General features: G+C 51.1%; 1 protein-coding gene across 4 annotated transcripts; it reads left to right on the top strand.

Annotated features, from left to right (window-relative positions):
- The first annotated feature begins 1,519 nt into the window (after positions 1 to 1,519).
- MB (myoglobin) lies at positions 1,520 to 17,096 on the top strand. Of its 4 annotated transcripts, XM_043881542.1 has the most exons (5): positions 1,520 to 1,623; positions 4,892 to 4,958; positions 6,324 to 6,426; positions 11,819 to 12,041; positions 16,410 to 17,096. In XM_043881542.1, exons 3-5 carry the CDS (start codon positions 6,332 to 6,334, stop codon positions 16,554 to 16,556), a joined length of 465 nt encoding a protein of 154 aa, XP_043737477.1. In that variant the 5' UTR covers positions 1,520 to 1,623; positions 4,892 to 4,958; positions 6,324 to 6,331; the 3' UTR covers positions 16,557 to 17,096. The 4 variants fall into 4 exon arrangements, with proteins under 4 accessions (XP_043737477.1, XP_043737479.1, XP_043737478.1 ...); XM_043881544.1 differs by lacking the exons at positions 1,520 to 1,623; positions 4,892 to 4,958 and adding an exon at positions 6,099 to 6,117; XM_043881543.1 differs by lacking the exons at positions 1,520 to 1,623; positions 4,892 to 4,958 and adding an exon at positions 6,184 to 6,231.
- The last annotated feature ends 1,624 nt before the right edge of the window (positions 17,097 to 18,720 follow it).

Raw genomic sequence — 18,720 nt, forward strand, 5'->3', positions numbered from 1 at the left:
TCATCTGTTTACACATGCCTTCCTCCCATTCCCTCTAAAGCTCAAGGACGATTGATGCTCACCCTGGTCTCCTTGGGTGCAGCACAGAACCAGGCACTCAGTGAGCACGAGTGTTCGTGGAACTGGAATGTCAGTTCTAAGTCCCCATTCAAAATCTCCTGTTTTGGTGCAGGAGGACCTTGGCAGGGAGGGGTCTTACAATAGCACTCCTTTCCTTTGAAACTCTTTCCCCTGAACCCCTTGGGCTTTTGCATACACAGTTTATTACTTCTGCTCAGGAGACCCTGCAGGAGTTCCCTTATACGTTAAGATCCAGTCCAGCTGTCACCTCTGCCAACAGGTCTTCTCCATGTGGACCTGGGGGGCTACCTTCTCACTTGCCTGCAGCTCTTTGTTCAAATCTCTGTTGTATTTCTAATCCCACTGGGATGTTTCCTCCACCCAACTTTGAGGTCCTTGAGAGCAAGGACCATGGCCTATTTAAATAACGTGGAAAGCCAGTCTTGGTGGGTGCCACGGAAGTAAAGATGGAAAAAGATTCTCTTCGCCTGCCGCCTGGCAGGCTGAGCGAACAAAAGAACGCAGTGAGCGGGGCGGAGCCAGGGATGCAGGCTTTTCTCCTCGCCGCCACTAGATGGCAGCAGGGTCTCCTGATTGTTAGCCTCCCAGCACACTGTCTTTGCCTTCGCCGCCAGGAACCTGGATGGACTCAGTTCAATAAAACAAGAGTTTATCGACCTGGCCCTTTTTGCTAGGGGGTCTGCAGAAAGGTGAGAGGGAGCAGAGGAAGAATCCCCGATTAGACCAGTTCCTATCTGTGAAGCACAACTTCTGAAACCAGACTGCCCAGTTTTGAATTTCGTGCTTGGCCCATTTCCTAGCCCTGTGACCTTGGGCAACCTAACCTCCCTGTGCCTCAGTCTCCCCTTGTGAAGAGTGGGGCTTATAAAAGGGTCTATCCTGAAATGCTGGAAAGCAACTCTGCTTCCATTTCTTTTTCTTAAGCGTCTACTGGAAAGGGCTACTGGGAGGGGTCTTAAGGGTGGTGTGTCTGTGGCTTTTACATCCCTACCTGTGAAGAAGCTCACAGGGTAGAAATGGGGAGCTGCGCTCCAAAGCAGAGAGAGCCAAGAAGGCTGTATCCACGTTGGAGCCCAAGGTGGGGAGGAAGAGGGCATACCTGCTTGGAAAGGGGTGGCATGGGGAGGGGGGATTCTTGGAGGGGGAGCCACTTCTGTGAGACCCACCAGGACGGAGGAAGGGAGAGCTGATGAGGGAGGGGCAGCACGGGGGTGGTGCGGGACTCCTGCAGATGACAGATAGGAGGAGGGGCTGTGGGGTGACTCTAAGCCTCAGAGGCTGGGGGTGTAGGGTGAAGGTGGGGGGAAGGCAGGTGTCCCTGGGCTACACCTGTCCACTGGGATATTGGGCTCTGGTGTCCCTGCCAGCCCTCCTCCAATAAGCCCCTCTGGGCCTCCAGGGAGAGGAGGGAGGAGCCTTGCCATATAAACTATATTTTTAGTTCCCTGTGCCTCTCCCCAGCTGCTATAAGACACCTCTCCCCGCCCCCAGCCCGCTTGGCTGAAGGCTCCAGAAGGACAGCTGGGCAGAAGGGGAGACGTGGTCAGTGCAAGGGCTGCTGGGGGTTGGGAGGAGGGCGGGCCCCTGGGGGTCTGGGGGGGTTCCTCAGCTTTGGGGGGGCCCTCAACCTCATGCATGACCTCAGCAGATCCTCCAGGCCCCAGCCCTGCTCTGAGTCTCATATGGCGCTGGTCCGGGAGGCAGACTCTGCCAGGAAGGAGCAAGCTGAGCTGGGAGTGGGTGGGAAGCGCTGCCTGGGCTGGCCTCCAAAGGGACGGCTTCCGGGAGGAGGAGGTGGAGGAGGAAGGGGGGGTGGCCAAGGTTGAGGGGACCTACAATTCTGAAGATCCAAAATGTTCTTTCTTGCCATCTTTGGTTCCCCACCGTGGAGTCTTAAAGGTGTAACACCTCTTCCCTCCCCCAGATTCACTGGGGCGGGGTATGAGTTTTTAGCTGCACAAGGGCTCATGAATTCCCAGGTCACCTTTGAAAGAGAGAGCTTGGTGCACAGTCACCTGGGCCTCAAACTTGTGCAGGGGGAGCTGGAAGCCCCTTGCTAGAGAGTTCTGAGTATGTAAGTGAGGAGAGGTGGGAGTCACGGGGAGCAAAGAGGAGAACGGCCTTTTTTGACTAGACAGGCTCCTGGCTTACCTTGCCAGTGGAGGGCATTCAGTTAAAAAGCCTTGGGGATGTGCAGTCTGGACAAGAAAAATCTTAAGTGAGCCTGAAACTTCTCTCAGCTGGTTCTCTACATTCCCAAGGAGCATCAGAGAGCCAGGACAAGGGAGTGAGCTTGACATAAGGCATACTTTGGTTTTTAGAAAGTGAGTTCACTGCTCCTAGAAGTATTCAAGCAGATTATGATCTGTAGGGAAAATTCCTGCATTTAGTGCAGGGATCCCCCAACCTCTGGGATCTAATGCCCAATGATCTGAGGTGGAGCTGATGTAATAACAATAGAAATAAATTGCACAATGAATGTAATGCACTTGAATTATCCCCAAACCATCCCCCCATCCTTGGTCCATGGAAAAATTGTCTTCCACAAAACCAGTCCCTGGTGTCAAGAAGGTTGGGGACTGCTGATTTAGTGGGAACTTTGATACCATCTAGGCCTCTGTAAGTTTCAAGATCCTATGTCCCTATGATTCTAGATTTCTCTTTAGCTTTCTGACTCTGGAATGTAGAACCCAAATTTCCAGAGTGGTGAAAGTTGAAGACTCTGGCCCTCTAGAACTGTAACTCTAGGATCTCAAGTGCCCAGAATTTGAAGATTTGAGGATGATTCTACAAATTTCAGATTTTCACATTCAAAGGATTCCATGATATGAAAGGGAAGAAGAGGAAGAGGCAGGTCTTCCTCGGTGGGATCTAGTTCTGCCCCACTGGGTGTCAGACTAACTCACCTGTGTGTGTGTATGTACATGAGCGTGTAAGGCTGCAGAAAACTTTGCACGCAGAGGCAGCCTGACTCTCCTATTCTGTGCCTTTCCAGTTTCCCTGCCCCGGCTATTAGAAGGCTGTCACAGGGATAATTATAGCCCCCAAACAAAGCTGGCGGCTGCAGGTAGCCATAGCAACTGCTAGGTACCGCCAGTTCTGTTGTAGAGATGTGTAAGTACAAACAGATGTTGGTCCCTCCTATTAACTTAAAAGGTAAAACTTAAAAGGTTCACCAACTTCAGAGCCATGGGTTTCCATGAACTTGCCAGTTAATGAGGGTGCCTGCCAAGGGGGTGACAGCTTCATATTAAACACTTTAGTGCTGGTAACAAGTTGATGAGATTTTAAGTACTCAGGCCGTCCTCGGAGAACTCCGAAGGCTGGAGATGGGACAAGGGCTGTGGATTGGGCTGTTGGTTCCAGCTCTGCCGCTTACCAGCTTCGGGTGGGTGCACAAGGTCTCCAAGCCTTTGTTTCTGAACAGCCACGTGGGATAACAATGAGCCCGGCTCTGCCAGCCCCTCAGGGATGGGCTGAGGTTCTCAAGGGGGCAGGGGATTTAAATCGGAACCAGTGATGCTGATTCTTTCAAGGGTGTCCCCAGTGGGCCCCAGGGGTTGGTCCAGACTGGGGGCAGCTAGCTGCTGCTTCTGCGCTTCCCTCCCATACTGATGGGCTCACCCTCCAGCAAGGAGCCAGACCTAGGAGCTGAGACCTCAGCAAACTCTCTCAGAGTGGCCTTTCTATTTGATCCTGAGCCTGGCACAGAGTCGGCCCTCAGTAGCAGGATGGGGAATGGACAAATGAACAAATGCTCAGCTGGGTCTGTGTTGCGGTGCGTGGGCTTCTCTTGTGTGGCCCCCAGGCTCTGGCTGCAGCCTGCATGGGCTCAGTAGTCACAATGTGCAGGCTCTCTAGTGGCAGCGCTTGGGCTTAGCGGGCACATGGGCTCTTAGTTCCTTGACCAGGGATCGAACCCACGTCCCCATCATTGGAAGGCAGATTCTTTACCACCTGACCACCAGGGTAGTCCCTTAGTTACTCATTTTACAACTGAAACTTTCACTGTGAAAGCTGAATGACGACTGGAGATATACCAGCTTAGTGTCCTGGGTTAACATGGAACCTCATGCGTGGTTTCAGGAGCACATTGTCCAGAAGGGGCCTATGTGTTTCTGGTCTCTTTGGTTGTTAGGAGTCCGCTGACTCAATATCTAAATAGGGATCACTCAGTGATACACAAGAGGTCACACAGGAAGTGTGATGGGCATCCTCGAATTGAAATGGGAGCAGGCTTTACCAGAATCAGAAGGAAGACCAAAGGTTGGTCTGGGGAAGCTCTGAGTTTGGGGGTCTTACTTGGTGCTAGCCATGGAACCCTTTCACCTAGCATTTCCTACCACCTAGCCAATTCTTATCAATCATCCCTGTTCACATTTTAAAGAGGCGATCTGATTGGTATAGTTAATGGACACTGGCTGTTTGACAGAGCCACGCCTCTAATTAGGTCCCAGCCTAGGTTCAATCAGCTGTGACTAGCCGTGGGATTTGGGAGAGGACATGACCTCAGGGGCTGGGGCAGGGCAGTTATCTTTAGAAAGAGCTGTGTATGTAGGGCAGTCACAACTGACAGGTCTAATACAGTCCCAGGGTGGCCAGGACACCTGATGTTTACCCTTGCTGAGTCTCATGGTCCACAAATATAAAATGGGAAGATGCTTTCTAACTTGCCGGGGCATTGGGAAGACTAGATTAATCCTGCCCAAGGAGGCACTTTGTAAACTGCAAAGTTCTGTGTAGACCCTGGTCATAGCGCTATGTAAACTGAACTGTAATGTTATTCCTCTTACTTATCTCTCTCCCCTAGGAGACTGAACACCAGGATGTGTTTTATCTGGTTTGTGTCCTCAGCATGTAGCAGTTTCTGACACACAGTAGGTACCTTATAACTGTTTGTTGGATGGATGGTGGAATGATGGATAGATGGATGGATGGATGATGGACAGATGGATGGACGGTGGGTGAGTGGATAGAGGGGTTGATGGGTGGATGAATGGATGATGGATGGATGGGAAGATGGATGAATGAAAAATAAAGGTTGATCATTCTCTTGCCTTCCTGGGAAGGCCATCCACCTTTTTAATTCAGTGAACATTTATTCAGTTCAACTTGGTATACAGCACTGTGCAAGGCCCAAGAAACACAAAGATGAAGGAAACAAAGCTCCTGCACATGATAACCAAAGTAAAGTGTTTGGGAGCATGGATCCAGGGGCCTGACTTCCTGGTTCAAAACCCAACTCTTCCATCAACTATCTGTGTGACCGTGGCACATCTCCTTAACTTCCCCTCCACGAGAGGTGGGTAATGTACATATTTATCATATAGGGCTGTTGGGAGACTACCCAACACACATATATTGTTACCACATATAAAGTGATTAGAATAGAGCCTGGCACCTGGCAAAGTCTCTGAGTATTGGGTGCTAGGGTACTAATGGAGGAGCCAGCATGGATACAAAGAAATATGATGCAATGAGGTAAGCAGTGTGACAGGAACACATATGAATAAATGGAAAGGGCAGGCAGTTAATTGTGCCTTGAGGGGGTATATGAAGCAAAATTTTTCAGAGGGAAATATCTGAGCAATATTTGAGCTTTCTGGATGGAGCGGGAAAATGCAGGCTCCAAGAGGCTATGGATGTGCCTGGGTTCACCCAGTTATAAGCAGGAAACCATCAAGGTTCCTTCCCCCCACTCTGAAGAGTGAGGGGCATTCTGGCAAAGTGGGCTTCTAGAAGGTGGGCAAAGAGACCGCTAAGGCCAGGAGAGTCCCAGGGCCAAGCCAGGCTGCCTGCTGCCCTGGCTTACAAACATGATGGGTCTCCTCTCGGGACGGCTGACAGCAGGGGGAGTTGGGTTTCAGGCCACTGGCATCGGCCTTAGCCGTGCCCTTTCTGTTGGCCTCTGAGAGCCCAGACAGTGGCCCAACCTCCTCCCCACTCTTTCCGCAAACACAACCCCACCACCACCACACCCGTGACCTGAGTTGGCCTACCTCCCCACAATGGCACCTGCCTCAAAATAGCTTCCATGTGAGGGCTAGAGAAAGGAAAAGATTAGACCCCTACATGAGACAGGGGGGTGGTGGGGGGTGGAGAGAGAGAGTGAACGAGCTGTCAAGTGATCCCTGTCAAACATTTGGGAAGGTATAAAATCCCTTTGGGGCCAGGCAGCCTCAAACCCCAGCTGTCGGAGACAGGACACCCAGTCAGTCCGCCCTTGTTTTTCTCTTCTTCAGACTGCGCCATGGGGCTCAGCGACGGGGAATGGCAGTTGGTGCTGAATGCCTGGGGGAAGGTGGAGGCTGATGTCGCAGGCCATGGGCAGGAGGTCCTCATCAGGTAAAAGGAAGAGATCCCACTGCCCCCGTCACCTCCTTCCTCAAGGTCAAGAATGTTTGCCTGCAAGGTGGAACGTTTGCCCCGGGGTTGACCAGTTGGCTGCTGTGTTAATTAACTTTGTTAAACCCCCTATTTGGTTCTCCTTTGCTTTTATGTGTCAGAGGTTGGAATCAGGAAAGCAAATCCATTTCACACCTGTGCTAGCAGCTGGGAGGAGCTTTGATGATCAAATCCTTGATGCTTAGAGCCCACCAGGAAGAATCCTAAAATTATAGCAAGAATTAACGAGAAAGGTCTGAGAGGTCTTTCTCACCTCACTTAATGGATGAGGACACAAAGGACCTAAGAAGGGAAGGATGACCCCAGAGTCACAAGTTCATTAAAGTCTGTAAAATGTCAAGGATTAAGACACAGCCTTCAAGATGAGATATGTAGTTCTACACCTGGCTCTGCCACCGAGCTGTTGTGTGACCTTTAGGAAAGCACACAACTTCTCTGAGCCTCAGCTTCTTCTCCTATAAAATGGGGGGGAAATCCTAATGTCTACATTATACAGTAGAAGTAAGAATTAAATAAGATGCTGCATCTAAGGGGCCCAGCGTAATTCCTGGCATAGAGTGAGTTCCAAAAGGTGTCAGTAACTCTTAGAGATGAAGCTTAGGATTGGGCCCTTTAAAGTATAATAATAATAATAGTAATTATTATTCTTATTTTAGCTGTGTTGGGTCTTTGTTGCTTTCTCTAGTTGTGGTGAGCAGGGGCTACTCTTCATTGCCATGCATGGGCTTCTCATTGCAATGGTTTCTCCTGTTGGGGAACATAGGCTCTGGGTGCAGGAATGCCGGTTCCGTAGTTGCGGCTTTAGGTCTAGAGCACGGGCTCACTACTTGTGGTGCATGGGCTTTGTTGCTCCGTGGTACATGGGATCTTTCCAGACCAGGGATCCAACCCATGTCTCCTGCATTGGCCGGCAGATTCTTATCCATTGCGCCACCACAGAAGTCCCTATTCTTGACTTTTGATGTTGGGTATGTCTTTTTGAAAGCTCAGAATAATCTCCAAGCACATCTTGCCTTTTTTAGCAAGGGACTCCTGAATAAACAAACAACCCCCTGCCCCCCGCCACAAAATTCCGAGTTTTGTATGCAGAGGATGGCTTGTGGTTCAGAAATAGAACCTCATGTTCCATTGCCTTCCTCCCCAAGTGGTGATAGACTCCCCTCTCCTCCTGGCCCTTTCTCATGCTCTGGGCAGCGTGAGTCAAAGCGTACATCGACATTTCTGCACCTGGGAGGAGGTGGGCCCTGGTTGCCATGAGTGAATGGATTGTCGTTCACACTTTATAGATGAATTTCTCCTTCTTTACGAGTCAGAGCAGGTTTTCCTCTCTTTCAGCCTCCCTCAGGCTTCACCCATTTCCAGCTCCCATGTCTGGGAGAATGACCCAGACATAAGCTATAAGCTCTATTATCTGGAGTTTCAGTCCTTAGTGGCCCATGCCAAAAACACATGAGAAAGGATGGTCAAGTTCCCTGTTGAATCTAACTGGCATCTTGGGGTTTTCCTTTGTGTCCTTTTCCTCTTACATCTCTGTCGGTTGGCTCCTGGCACTGCAACAGGTCCCATTTGATTGGACAGAAGACTCTCCAAAGTAGACATCAACTCCTCAGCTCTCCCTTGGCTGTGTGACCTTGGACAAGTCACCAGTCCTCTCTGGGTCCCATTCCCTATTTGTTGAGTGGAGGGATTGCCTTTCATGCTCTCTGAGATCCCTGCCCACCCTCATGCCTTGGCATTCTTTGAGTCCTTGATCCTGCCTTGCTTTTGGAGAGGAGGCAGGGTTGCTGGGTGGGTGACCAGTTTGCCAAACAGAAGTCTTTCCCAGATGACCTGGGGGCTGTCAGTCCTAAGTCAGTGACTTGGAGGTCTGGAAGGAGACTTGGGGGTATTGTATCATGGGAGAAACAGCTCCTCCCTTTCCAGGGTGGATCAGAGAAAACTGCCAGGGGCCAGGAGCCAGGGGCAAGAATGTGATGCTGGAGACTGCTGACCCCTGGCAGACCCCAGAGAGCCTGATGCCCCATCACGTCTTAAGCTGAAGACGTGAAGAAACCATGCCGACAGCTTCTGCCCTCTTGGTGTTTGGGGGCCAGGGGCAGGGAGAAGGGGATGCTGACTCCCAGGGTGCCCTGTGAGAAATGACCTTGTGATTCTGTTCCAGATGCCTAACCTGGGCTTTCTTACTCTTCTTGAAAAGGTCATTTCTCCCACTCCTCTGGTTATGACAGAGAGCAAATTCTATTCGGTCGGTTAATAAAACGCTGAGGGCTTCACTGCAAGTACATGATCATCATGTCCTAGAACATAATAGCTGGAAGGTCAGTTGCAGGAAGCGGGGGTTTTTAGGAGGGCGGAGGCAGCTGAAGAGGGCTTTGGGCCCCTGCCTTTCCTTCTTTTCCCCAGATCTTTTCTGCTTTATTTGTTTTTGCATTTGAACAAAGGATTTCAAGGCCATGAAAAATTGGGAAGTCACTGCTGGTGGCCAGTATGTCTCATGTCACCGGGAAGAAACTTGGCTCAAGAGTCCCAGTCAACCAATGGCAGCTACAGACAGAACCCAAGATTCCCAGTCCTAGTGATGACATGATGGTGGTGAGGATGATAATAGTGGAGATGGTGAGGATGATGCAGATGATGACGGAGGAGATGATGGTGACGATGGAGCTGGTGATGATGGTGATGGTGATAATGTCCTAGAGATTTTGATGAGGACAGCATATATGTATTATATTACACACTGATTGCTAGACCCTGTCTTAAGTGCTTCATGTATATTAACTCATTTCAGCCTCATGATAACCTCATGAGGTAGACGTTATTATGATCCCCACATTTAACAGAGAGGTTAAGTGACTTGCATGAAGTCCCAAAGCTGGAGTTCAAATCCAGCAGCCTGGATCAGCACACCCACTCTTGAACCCTATGCCACATCGTCCCACAGTCTTTGCACACTAGAGATGCGTTCCCATCCTCATCTGGTTCTTCGGTTCTAGAGCAGAGAAGAATTTATGCAGGCCTGGAAGCATCTTCCGTCTTTCATGTGGGTGTCTGGTTGGGTCTCAGCTCAGAGTGCAGCTGGGAACTGGCCTCCTTTCCCACTGACCTGTAATAAACTAGGCAGGCTGACGATAGGATTGAAGATGAAAGCGCAAGGCAAGTGCGTGCTTCTGAAACACTGGAGGAAAAGCCCCACCCGCCCCCCATTCCTACAGGGCGAGGGCCTTCCATCTGCTCATTCTCTGAGCTGCCACTGTCACAAGTACCCAGGTAGGGCCTTCTGTGGCTTCCCAGGGACTCCCAGTTGCCGGCCTTGGGGGCAGTAGAGGGAGGCAGCTGTAGGAAGGAAGATCTGCTGGGCATTCAGGAGCCAGGTTTTTCTGCACTGTTAAAGTAAATCCGGGACTCCCTCTCTGGCTGACAAGTGCTAAGAGTGTAGGGTGAGGTCCGGGTTGGAGGGGTCAAGCCTTAGAACTTGGAAGCTGAGAAATCAACCTTTTGGTTTACAGATAGTTGATCCAAGACCCAGAGGAGCTGAGTGACTTTTTCAACATCACAGAGCACGGCAGAGGCAGAACTGGGGCCAGAACTCAGCTTTCATAATTCTCAGTGCTTAATCTCTTCCCCAGACATCCGGAGGACTCCCAAGATGTCTCAGATCTCTGGCAGCCTTGGGTCCCAGGTCCTCGGTCCTCTTCTTCCCCAGAGAGTCTCCCTCCAGTGTCCCGACCTTCACCTGTGGGTTCTGGGTCTTGCATCTGTCAGGCAGGAGTTCAAGGATCATTGTCGCCAGATAATAATAGTCAGGAGCTCGGGGACCCTGGGGTGAAAGGTGCTGGAGATGAGCTGTCAGTGAGGTAGAAGGCTTGGCCGGGGCCCCAGATGAGGCAGTGACGTTGAGCGTGGCTGTGGGCAGCTGGGTGCTCTGGGAAAGCAGGAGGGACGCGCCCCTGGGGGAAGGGGGCGCTCCCTGTCTGTGGCTATGCCCTGTTTATGTGTGTGTGTGTGTGTGTGTGCAGGTGAGCACGCGTGCGATTATGGGTATGTGCCGTGAGATACTTGTGCACACTGGAGTGTGTCCACAGTTAGGTTTAAGGGTGTTCCAGAGCCAGGAAACCACAAAAGAGGAAGCTTTCAAGGATCTGAAGCCATCAGACAAGAGGAGGGAAAGCCCAGCAGATAGGGTCACTCCAGCAGAGGTTTCCGGGTGCAACACAAAAGAGAGAACATGAGTTATGGAACCATCAGTGTGGGTTCGTGTCTGGTCTCTGCTACTGACCAGACACGTGACCCTGGACAAGTCACCTACCTCTGCAGTCCTCCCTTTGCCCATGAGTGAAATGGGGAAAATCTCTCCATCCTCTCCGTGGCAGGTACGACTCTCTTTAACCGATCCCCACCTTTCTGCAGAATGAAAGACTGAAGTCCAAGGCAACAGGTGACTCCTCCGATCACTGCGGCCAGCTCACTGGGTCCCTGGCAGGAGTGGGGACCTGGTCTTTGGCAGATGGCTCCCACCAGAGATTCTCGCCATCAGTACTGTGAGGGGCCTGGGAAGAACAAGGAGGCAGAGCAAAATAAGCAAGAGCTTTCTGAGCCTGAGAGCTGTTCAGACTAGAAAAGCTGTCACAGGGAATAGTGAGCCTCCTAGAGCCGGAAGTATTTGAGCAGCCAAAGGATGATCCTCGAGCAGGAAGCTGCAGAGATGGACTGCATGGACTATATTTTGAGTCACTCAGACCTGATTTCACTTTGGCTCGTCTGCATCCCAGCTATGTGATATTGAGCTAAGACCTCATACTCCTTAGCCTCTGTTCCCTCATCTGTAAAATGGGGATAATACATCCCCAAGGGGAAGTGCAAGTGCAGAGCCTAGCACGGGCCTGGCACACAGCGCATGCTCCACAAATCCTTTAGCCCCCGTGCTCCTCCCTGCTCCACTGTGACACCATCTAGGCATCTCGGCTCCCAACAACTTAGAGCAAATGGGGGTGAGGCCAGGTACCATGCAGATGTTTTTCCTTCCAGGCTTTCACAGTAACAGTTAAGCAGATGATGATGCTAAAAATAGTAATAGCAAGCATTTATAGGACACTTCCCGTGTGGCCCTCAGCGTATACCATCTCTTTCAATTTAATCCTCACACTTTTATAGGGAGGACTCGTTATCCCTCTTCCTTGGATGGGGAGACTGAGGCACAGAGAGGTGAAGTGAATTGCCCAAAGTCACACAACTAGCAACTGGGAGGGTGTGGACTTGAACTTGAGTCTGGCCACCTCCTGACCCCTGGGTCTAACTCAAGCCCTCCTTGTACCGCCCCCCTCCCCCAACCCAGGCTCTTCACAGGTCATCCCGAGACACTGGAGAAATTTGACAAGTTCAAGCACCTGAAGACAGAGGCTGAGATGAAGGCCTCCGAGGACCTGAAGAAGCATGGTAACACCGTGCTCACGGCCCTGGGGGGCATCCTGAAGAAGAAGGGTCACCACGAGGCGGAGGTGAAGCACCTGGCCGAGTCACACGCCAACAAGCACAAGATCCCGGTCAAGTACCTGGAGGTGAGTGGCGGGGCCCGGGTGGCTGGGAGGATGGAAGGGGCGGCCTCGAAGACATGAGATTCGGGTTCAAGTCCCAGCTCAGTAATAACTTGCTGGGTGACCTATGTTGTTGCTCTTTATCCCCCCAGTTTTCTCACCTGTAAAGTGGGCTGCTCCCCACTTGGCCTTCCTCCTGGATCATTGAGAGTAAACATATTTTTCCCCCAAATGAGTATCTTGTTACTGAGGGAGAAGTAGCTGTGAAGTACACAGCTTGCATTCTGCCCACGGGTAGGCACCATTATCACACCCGCCCGACAGATGAGGAAACTGAGGCACAGATAGGTTAAGTAGCTTGCCCCTGGTCACAGAGGCACCACAGAGCAGAACCAGGATTCAGACTAGGTCTCTGTTCCTCCAGAAACCCAGCTCCTAGTCTCCCTGCCCCTGCATGTCGGACATATACAGGACTCATGAAGCAGCAGTTCAGTAGCTGGGGCTTAATTCTGGGTGGAAATTATTAGTTCTAGCATCTTTACGGATGAAGAGAGGGCGCCTCAGGTGTCTGAGGCAGAAGCAATTGGCTTGAATCTCCTGTGATAGACTGAGAATTTGGGTGGGCGGGGGAGAGTCTGAGTTTCTAGTCCTGTGTCTAGACCCAGTGGGAGGAGGGATGTGGCAAGAAGGAAAACTAGGGAACTGGGGGATAAAGGGCCCTGTGGCTATCACCCCTGAGAATGGGGGCCGCAGGCAGTTTGGTACAGCCGTGAAGGTAAGGTTAGTCATGATAACTTCCGGTTAGGATGGGCTATGAGAAGCAGTTTGCCTGGGTCACTGCATGGAACTTTCACAATTACCCCCATGAGCTTAGAAACTGCATTCAGTGTTGTCTTTTTCTGTCACAAAAGAAGTCCAGAGGTCAGGAGCCCAGAGCTGGTGTGGGAGCCCATGGGTACTGGGGATGCAGGCTTTTTCTGTGTTGCCATCCTTGGATACATATGGTGTTTATCCTCAAAGTTGACTCATGGTCCAAGATAGCTGCTGGAGCTCCAGCCTTCTGGTCCATATTCCAAACAGAGAGCAGGAGGAAGAGACAAAGGCTCTCTTTTGAGAAACCCCAGGCATCTCACCCAACAATGTTATTTATATCTCATTGTCCAGAAGTTAGTCATGAGATCACGTCTATCTACGTGGAAAGCTGGGAACTGTAGTCTATTGCCATTCCAAACACAAACTAGTGTTCTCTTACAAGGAAGAAGGTGAAAATGGCCATTGGGCAGGTAAATAGCATTCTCTTCCCCAGGCAGATACTCTTCTCATCCCCATTTTACTGATGTGGAAACTGAAGGCTCAGAGAGGTTGAGTAGCTTGCCCCCGGTCACACAGCTTATAAGCCAGGAGGTACAGTCTGATCTATGGTACTCTGCAATTCACGCTCTTAATTCCTGATGGTACAACGTCTCCCATGAACAATTACCATCACCATCATCTTCAACCTCACCATCCAGCTCCCCTAACTGCTCTCCTAACTGTTACTATGAAACTGTTAGCTGCTCAGTCGTGTTTGACTCTTTGTGACCCTCTGGACTGTAGCCTGTCAGTCCAGCCTCCTCTGTCTATGGAATTCTCCAAGCAAGAATACTGGAGTGGGTTGCCATGCCCTCCTCCAGGGGATCTCGAACCCAGGTCTCCTGCATTGTAAGCAGATTCTTTACCCTCTGAGCCACTGGGGAAGCCCCATCTGCTCTCCCATATAACACACAAACAATTCTGTCTGCCCATCTCAGCATCACAGACATGAGGAACAGTTCCTGCCCCTGGGATTCTGCACAAGTGGTGGTTTCACCTCCCCATCTTCTCTCGGCAAATCCCTGTTCATTCTCCAAGGCCCAGCTCAGAAGCCACCTCTTCAGTTCTGGCCCACGAGGCAGTCAGCTGCTCCACCTGTCAGCTCTCCCTGGCAAAGGCATTTATTCCAGCCCTGCCGTGGCGCCTGCCGGCTGTATTGTAATTTATCTCTTTACCCAGCTGTCTCCTGCCTGGGACAGGAGCTCCTCAAGGTCAGACCCTGGCTTCTTCCACATCTGAACCCCAGTGACAGGCGGGGGGCTCACAACCCAGCTTGAATGATGGAGCCCGTCTCTGGGGATGAGCAGACAGGCTTAGAGAGAAACAAATGCGGTCTAGGAATAGGACTACCAGCTAACAGACTAGAACCTGGTCTACTTAAAAGAAGTTTGAAAAGAAAGTGGAAGTGAAGTCCCTCAGTCGTGTCCAATTTTTTGAGACCCCATGGACTGTACCCATCAGGCTTCTCCATCCATGGAATTTTCCAGGCAAGAGTACTGGAGTGGGTTGCCATTTCCTTCTCCAGAGGATCTTCCTGACCCAGGGATCAAACCCAGGTCTCCCGCATTGCAGGCAGACGCTTTACCGTCTGAGCTACTGCAAAAAATTAAGACAGCGCCCCGTGTCTGCTGTTCCCCTCACTGTGGAATCTTTGTCTGTGTTCTTCATGAGAAATTGCTCTTTCTCACCCATGAGCAAGGGGACCCCAGAGGGTGCTGGGTGCTAAAGTCCTTTCTCAGTCTTCTAGCTGCCCCAGCCCACAATTTTCTAAGTATTAGTGACTCAGAAGTTGACTCAGGAAAGGGTGAATTGAGGGACCCAATGGGGTCAGGATCCCTGTCTTACACGTGAGGTCATCCGTGGAGGTCAGGGTGGAACTGGGCCTGGAACCTGGGTCTCCAAGTTCTCGCTAGGTCAGCTCATCTCCTTACTTGGCTTTGTTACGTTTATGACATTAAAAGGGAATTAAACACATGTCCCATTCGATGCCAGGCAGTAGGTGTTTGTGGCACTGTCCCGGCTTCTGAGCCAAGCAGGGTTTACTAGGTGTTGACATTTGTGCTTCTGAGGCTGCACTGCACGTGCTCCCCTCACCCCCACGCATCAGCTTTTGGCCACTTGTACCCTGGATGCCGGAGAATATGAACAAACCCACCAGTGCTGGCCTCTGTCTCCCTGGCTCTGGCTGTTGTTTGTCCACAGTCCCCTGGGTGCAGATTCCAGCTCTCCCATCCACTTGCAACATGACCTCAGTCTGGGCCTCTGTAAAATGACACCCCTTGTCCACAGGCCACGGCTGAAATTGGCATCAAATCTTTCTGAACCGTTGAAAAAGCAAGTAGCTTCTTACTATATAAGGTTGCTCAGTCCCTTAAAGCAGCCCTGTGCTGTGAAGATGTTTGTGCCCATCTTTCTGGGCATGACAATGTGGATGGTAGAGCCAACAGTGACGGTGAGGCTGCTGTAACATATTATCCGTCTTGGGCCCGAGCACAGGCCTGGTCCCTTTCCTCTTCCTTTTTCTCCTTCCCTTCCACCAATGCTTCTGAGTACCAGCTCCGTGCTTGGCACAGAAAATAAGATGTTCTGACCACCCTCTCCCCACCATCCCTCCAAAAGGCTACTGAAAGAGATCACCATCCTAAGCCATTAAATGCAAAAATTAAATTCACACACATGGAAGTAGTTTCTGGACTTTCTGATTGCAAAATCCTGGATTAAAACCATGTAATAGGTTGGGTCCTCATCCTGAACTGAACCTCCAATACCTTGGCTATCTGATGTGGAGAGCCAACTCATGGGAAAAGATCCTGATGCTGGGAAAGATTGAGGGCAGGAGAAGGGGGCAGCAGAGGATGAGATGGTTGGATGGCATCATTGACTCAATGGACATGAGTTTGAGCACATGCAGGAAGATAGTGAAGGACAGGGAAGCCTTGCGTGCTGCTGTCCATGGTGTTGCAGAGTCTGACAGGACTGAGCATCCTGAATATAGTAGAGGTGGGTAGTGTGTGTGCATGCTAAGTTGCTTCAGTCATGTCCAATTCTGTGACCCTAGGGACTGTAGCACATTTCTGTCCTCGGGATTCTCCAAGCAAGAATCCTGGAGTGGGTTGCCATGCTCTCCTCCAGGGGATTTTTCCAACCCAGTGATTGAACCCATGTCTCCTGCATCTCCAGCATTGCAGGTGGATTCTTTACTCTGAGCCACCTGGGAAGCCCCTGGTTGGGGGCGAGGGTAGCCAACCCACCAAGCCATGGACTTTGACCACAAGCCCAAGGCCTGATCTTTCCTCCTCTGTATTAAGATGGGCCTTTATTATCCCATCTGTACTTGTCTCATGGGTTGTGGGGATTAAAGGAGTTAATCCATGGAGGCCACTCAGAAGTGTGCCTGATATATATTAAGTGCACCTGATATATAGTAAGTACTCAGTAAATGGCCCTGCAATAAAGCAAAGCTGGGGCTGGGGTTGATTCCCATCTGGCCCCTGGCTTGTCCTGCCGGTGACCAGCACCCCTCTGCTCCTGTCCCTGCAGTTCATCTCAGATGCCATCATCCATGTTCTACATGCCAAGCATCCTTCAGACTTCGGTGCTGATGCCCAGGGCGCCATGAGCAAGGCCCTGGAACTGTTCCGGAACGACATGGCCGCCCAGTACAAGGTGCTGGGCTTCCAAGGCTAAGCCCCACCCCCGTGCCCCTCACCCCACCCACCTAGTTGGCGGGGGCGGGGACTGAATCCCAAGTAGTTATAGGGTTTGCTTCTGAGTGTGTGCTTCATTTAGGAGAGGTGGGTGGAAGAGGTGGATGGGTTGGGGCGGGGGGAGCCTTGGGAGGGGCCTGGGGACCAGGCTTTCAGTGGAGGGTCATCAACTTGGGAACCCAGGAGAAGCTTGACTGTGGCTGGCTGAGTTTGGATAACTCAACTTTCACCTTAATGCCAACCCAATTCCTACCAACCTCTAAACTGACCCACACCTTTACACTCACCTTAAATCCCCAATCCAAGCTGTCAACCTAAACTCCAGCCTAATTCTCTGACCCCATCACCTAGCCCCTTGAAGACAGCTGAGTGTCGGCTTGCCCTGAGAAGGAGGTGTGGGCCGGGTAGGACAGCTACACCCAGCCCTAGGGAGGCGTGAAGGCTTGGTGTCTGCAACATAAGTGTTCCTTCTCAGGTTGGGGAGTGACACCTGGTTTAATAAAAGATTTCTCACGTCACAGTCTCTGTCTGGTGTTTTTCATCCCTTGGAGCAGGGGTCCCTAACATCTGGGATCTAATAACTGATGATCTGAGGTGGAGCTGATGTAATAACAATAGAAATAAAATGCACAATAAAAGCAATGCACTTGAGTCATCCCGAAACCATCTCCCCGTCCCCCACCTCCACCCTTCATGTCCGTCCATGGAAAAGTCGTCTCCCATGAGACGGATCCCTGGGGACCAATGCCCTAGCGCAGTGGGGGCCCAGGGAAGATGCACACTCAGGGGAAGATGGTCGTCATGGTTACCACAACTTAGGAAATATGCTCAAGGACACTAGTACATGGCAGAACTCAGTTTAAAGTGCGGCCTGGAAGCTGGCAGGGACTTCGGCTGAGGAGACAGCTAGGCGGCCAGCCGGTGGCAGGGCTGACCTTCTGGCCACAGAGAAAGGGCAGAAGCATGGAGAACAACTTACCAACACAGGCCAAGAGACACAGTCCATGTCTACAAAGGCTGAGCGAGCGCATGGGTGGAATGTGTATGTTTCGCTGCAGCGAACTAGAATAAAACTTTGGCCTGTGGCCGCAGCAGCCAGGTAGCAGGCTGGAGCAGGCTGCAGAAAGGGGCCTGGATCAACGCAGGTACCCAAGCTGAGAGGGGCTTGAAGAGCATTCAAGACTCAGGGCGCCATCTGTGGGAAGCCCCTGAGTCCTCCGCCGCATACATCTCCAGGGGCTCTCAGGACAGGCAACCTGGTGCCCCCTGCCCTCGGGCGGTCAGACCCCTGTGATGAGCCCAACCTCCCTGCCCCAAATCTCAGACTATGCCAGGTTTCACAGCCACTGAACCGACCAGAGCCCATCTTCAGAAATAGACATGTCTCAAATCTTAACGCGTTCATTCATCCTGCCCTGCTGCAGCAGCAGAGGGCAGAGTTAAAGTCCTCTTGCTCTGCCTCAGGCTTTGGGAATTCTTACGCAATCTGATACGTTGAGAGATGAGTGGAGGGGAAAACAGCGGAAGGGGGATCTTGGAGCCTGGAGAAAAATTCCATGCATTTATATAGTAACTCCACTGATGGCCCAAGCGAAGAATACTTCTGTGTAGGATATGTATGAGGGATTTAAAGAGGAATAATTTGGTCCCTGTTCTCAAGCAATTGTCAGGGTGCTCTGATGATAAAATGAGGGCTGAACAAAATTCAGGGTCGCAGAGAAGTACCAGGTATTTGTCACACACCTTCAGTATTCACATAACAAATATTTGTGGAGCTCAGCAGGTAAGAAAAGCTCAGTTTATACCTTTGATGTGCAAAAAAGGCAACTTCCTTTTTTTTCTACAACTCAAATTCTTGTTTGGAATCCTCAGTGTGGCTGGATGGCAAATACTTAACCTCAATCTCTTTAAGAAACCCCCCTTTTCCACTCCCCCCCAACCCAAATGTCCCTGGGATTTTGACTAATTAATTCCAAGAAGCTTACATGTGCCGGGCTGTGGTGTATATGGGCAGGGAGGTGGCGATCTGGTCACTACTGTCATTGATCCCCAGTAGTATCCTCAGGGGTGCTGCACTCCACCTGGTCTTGAGTTATTGTCCCCATCAGGCACTTACGGAAATTCTGAGGCCACCCAAGGCTCCC

Source organism: Cervus elaphus, chromosome 22, assembly GCF_910594005.1.
Source record: "Cervus elaphus chromosome 22, mCerEla1.1, whole genome shotgun sequence".
Lineage (NCBI taxonomy): Eukaryota > Metazoa > Chordata > Mammalia > Artiodactyla > Cervidae > Cervus > Cervus elaphus.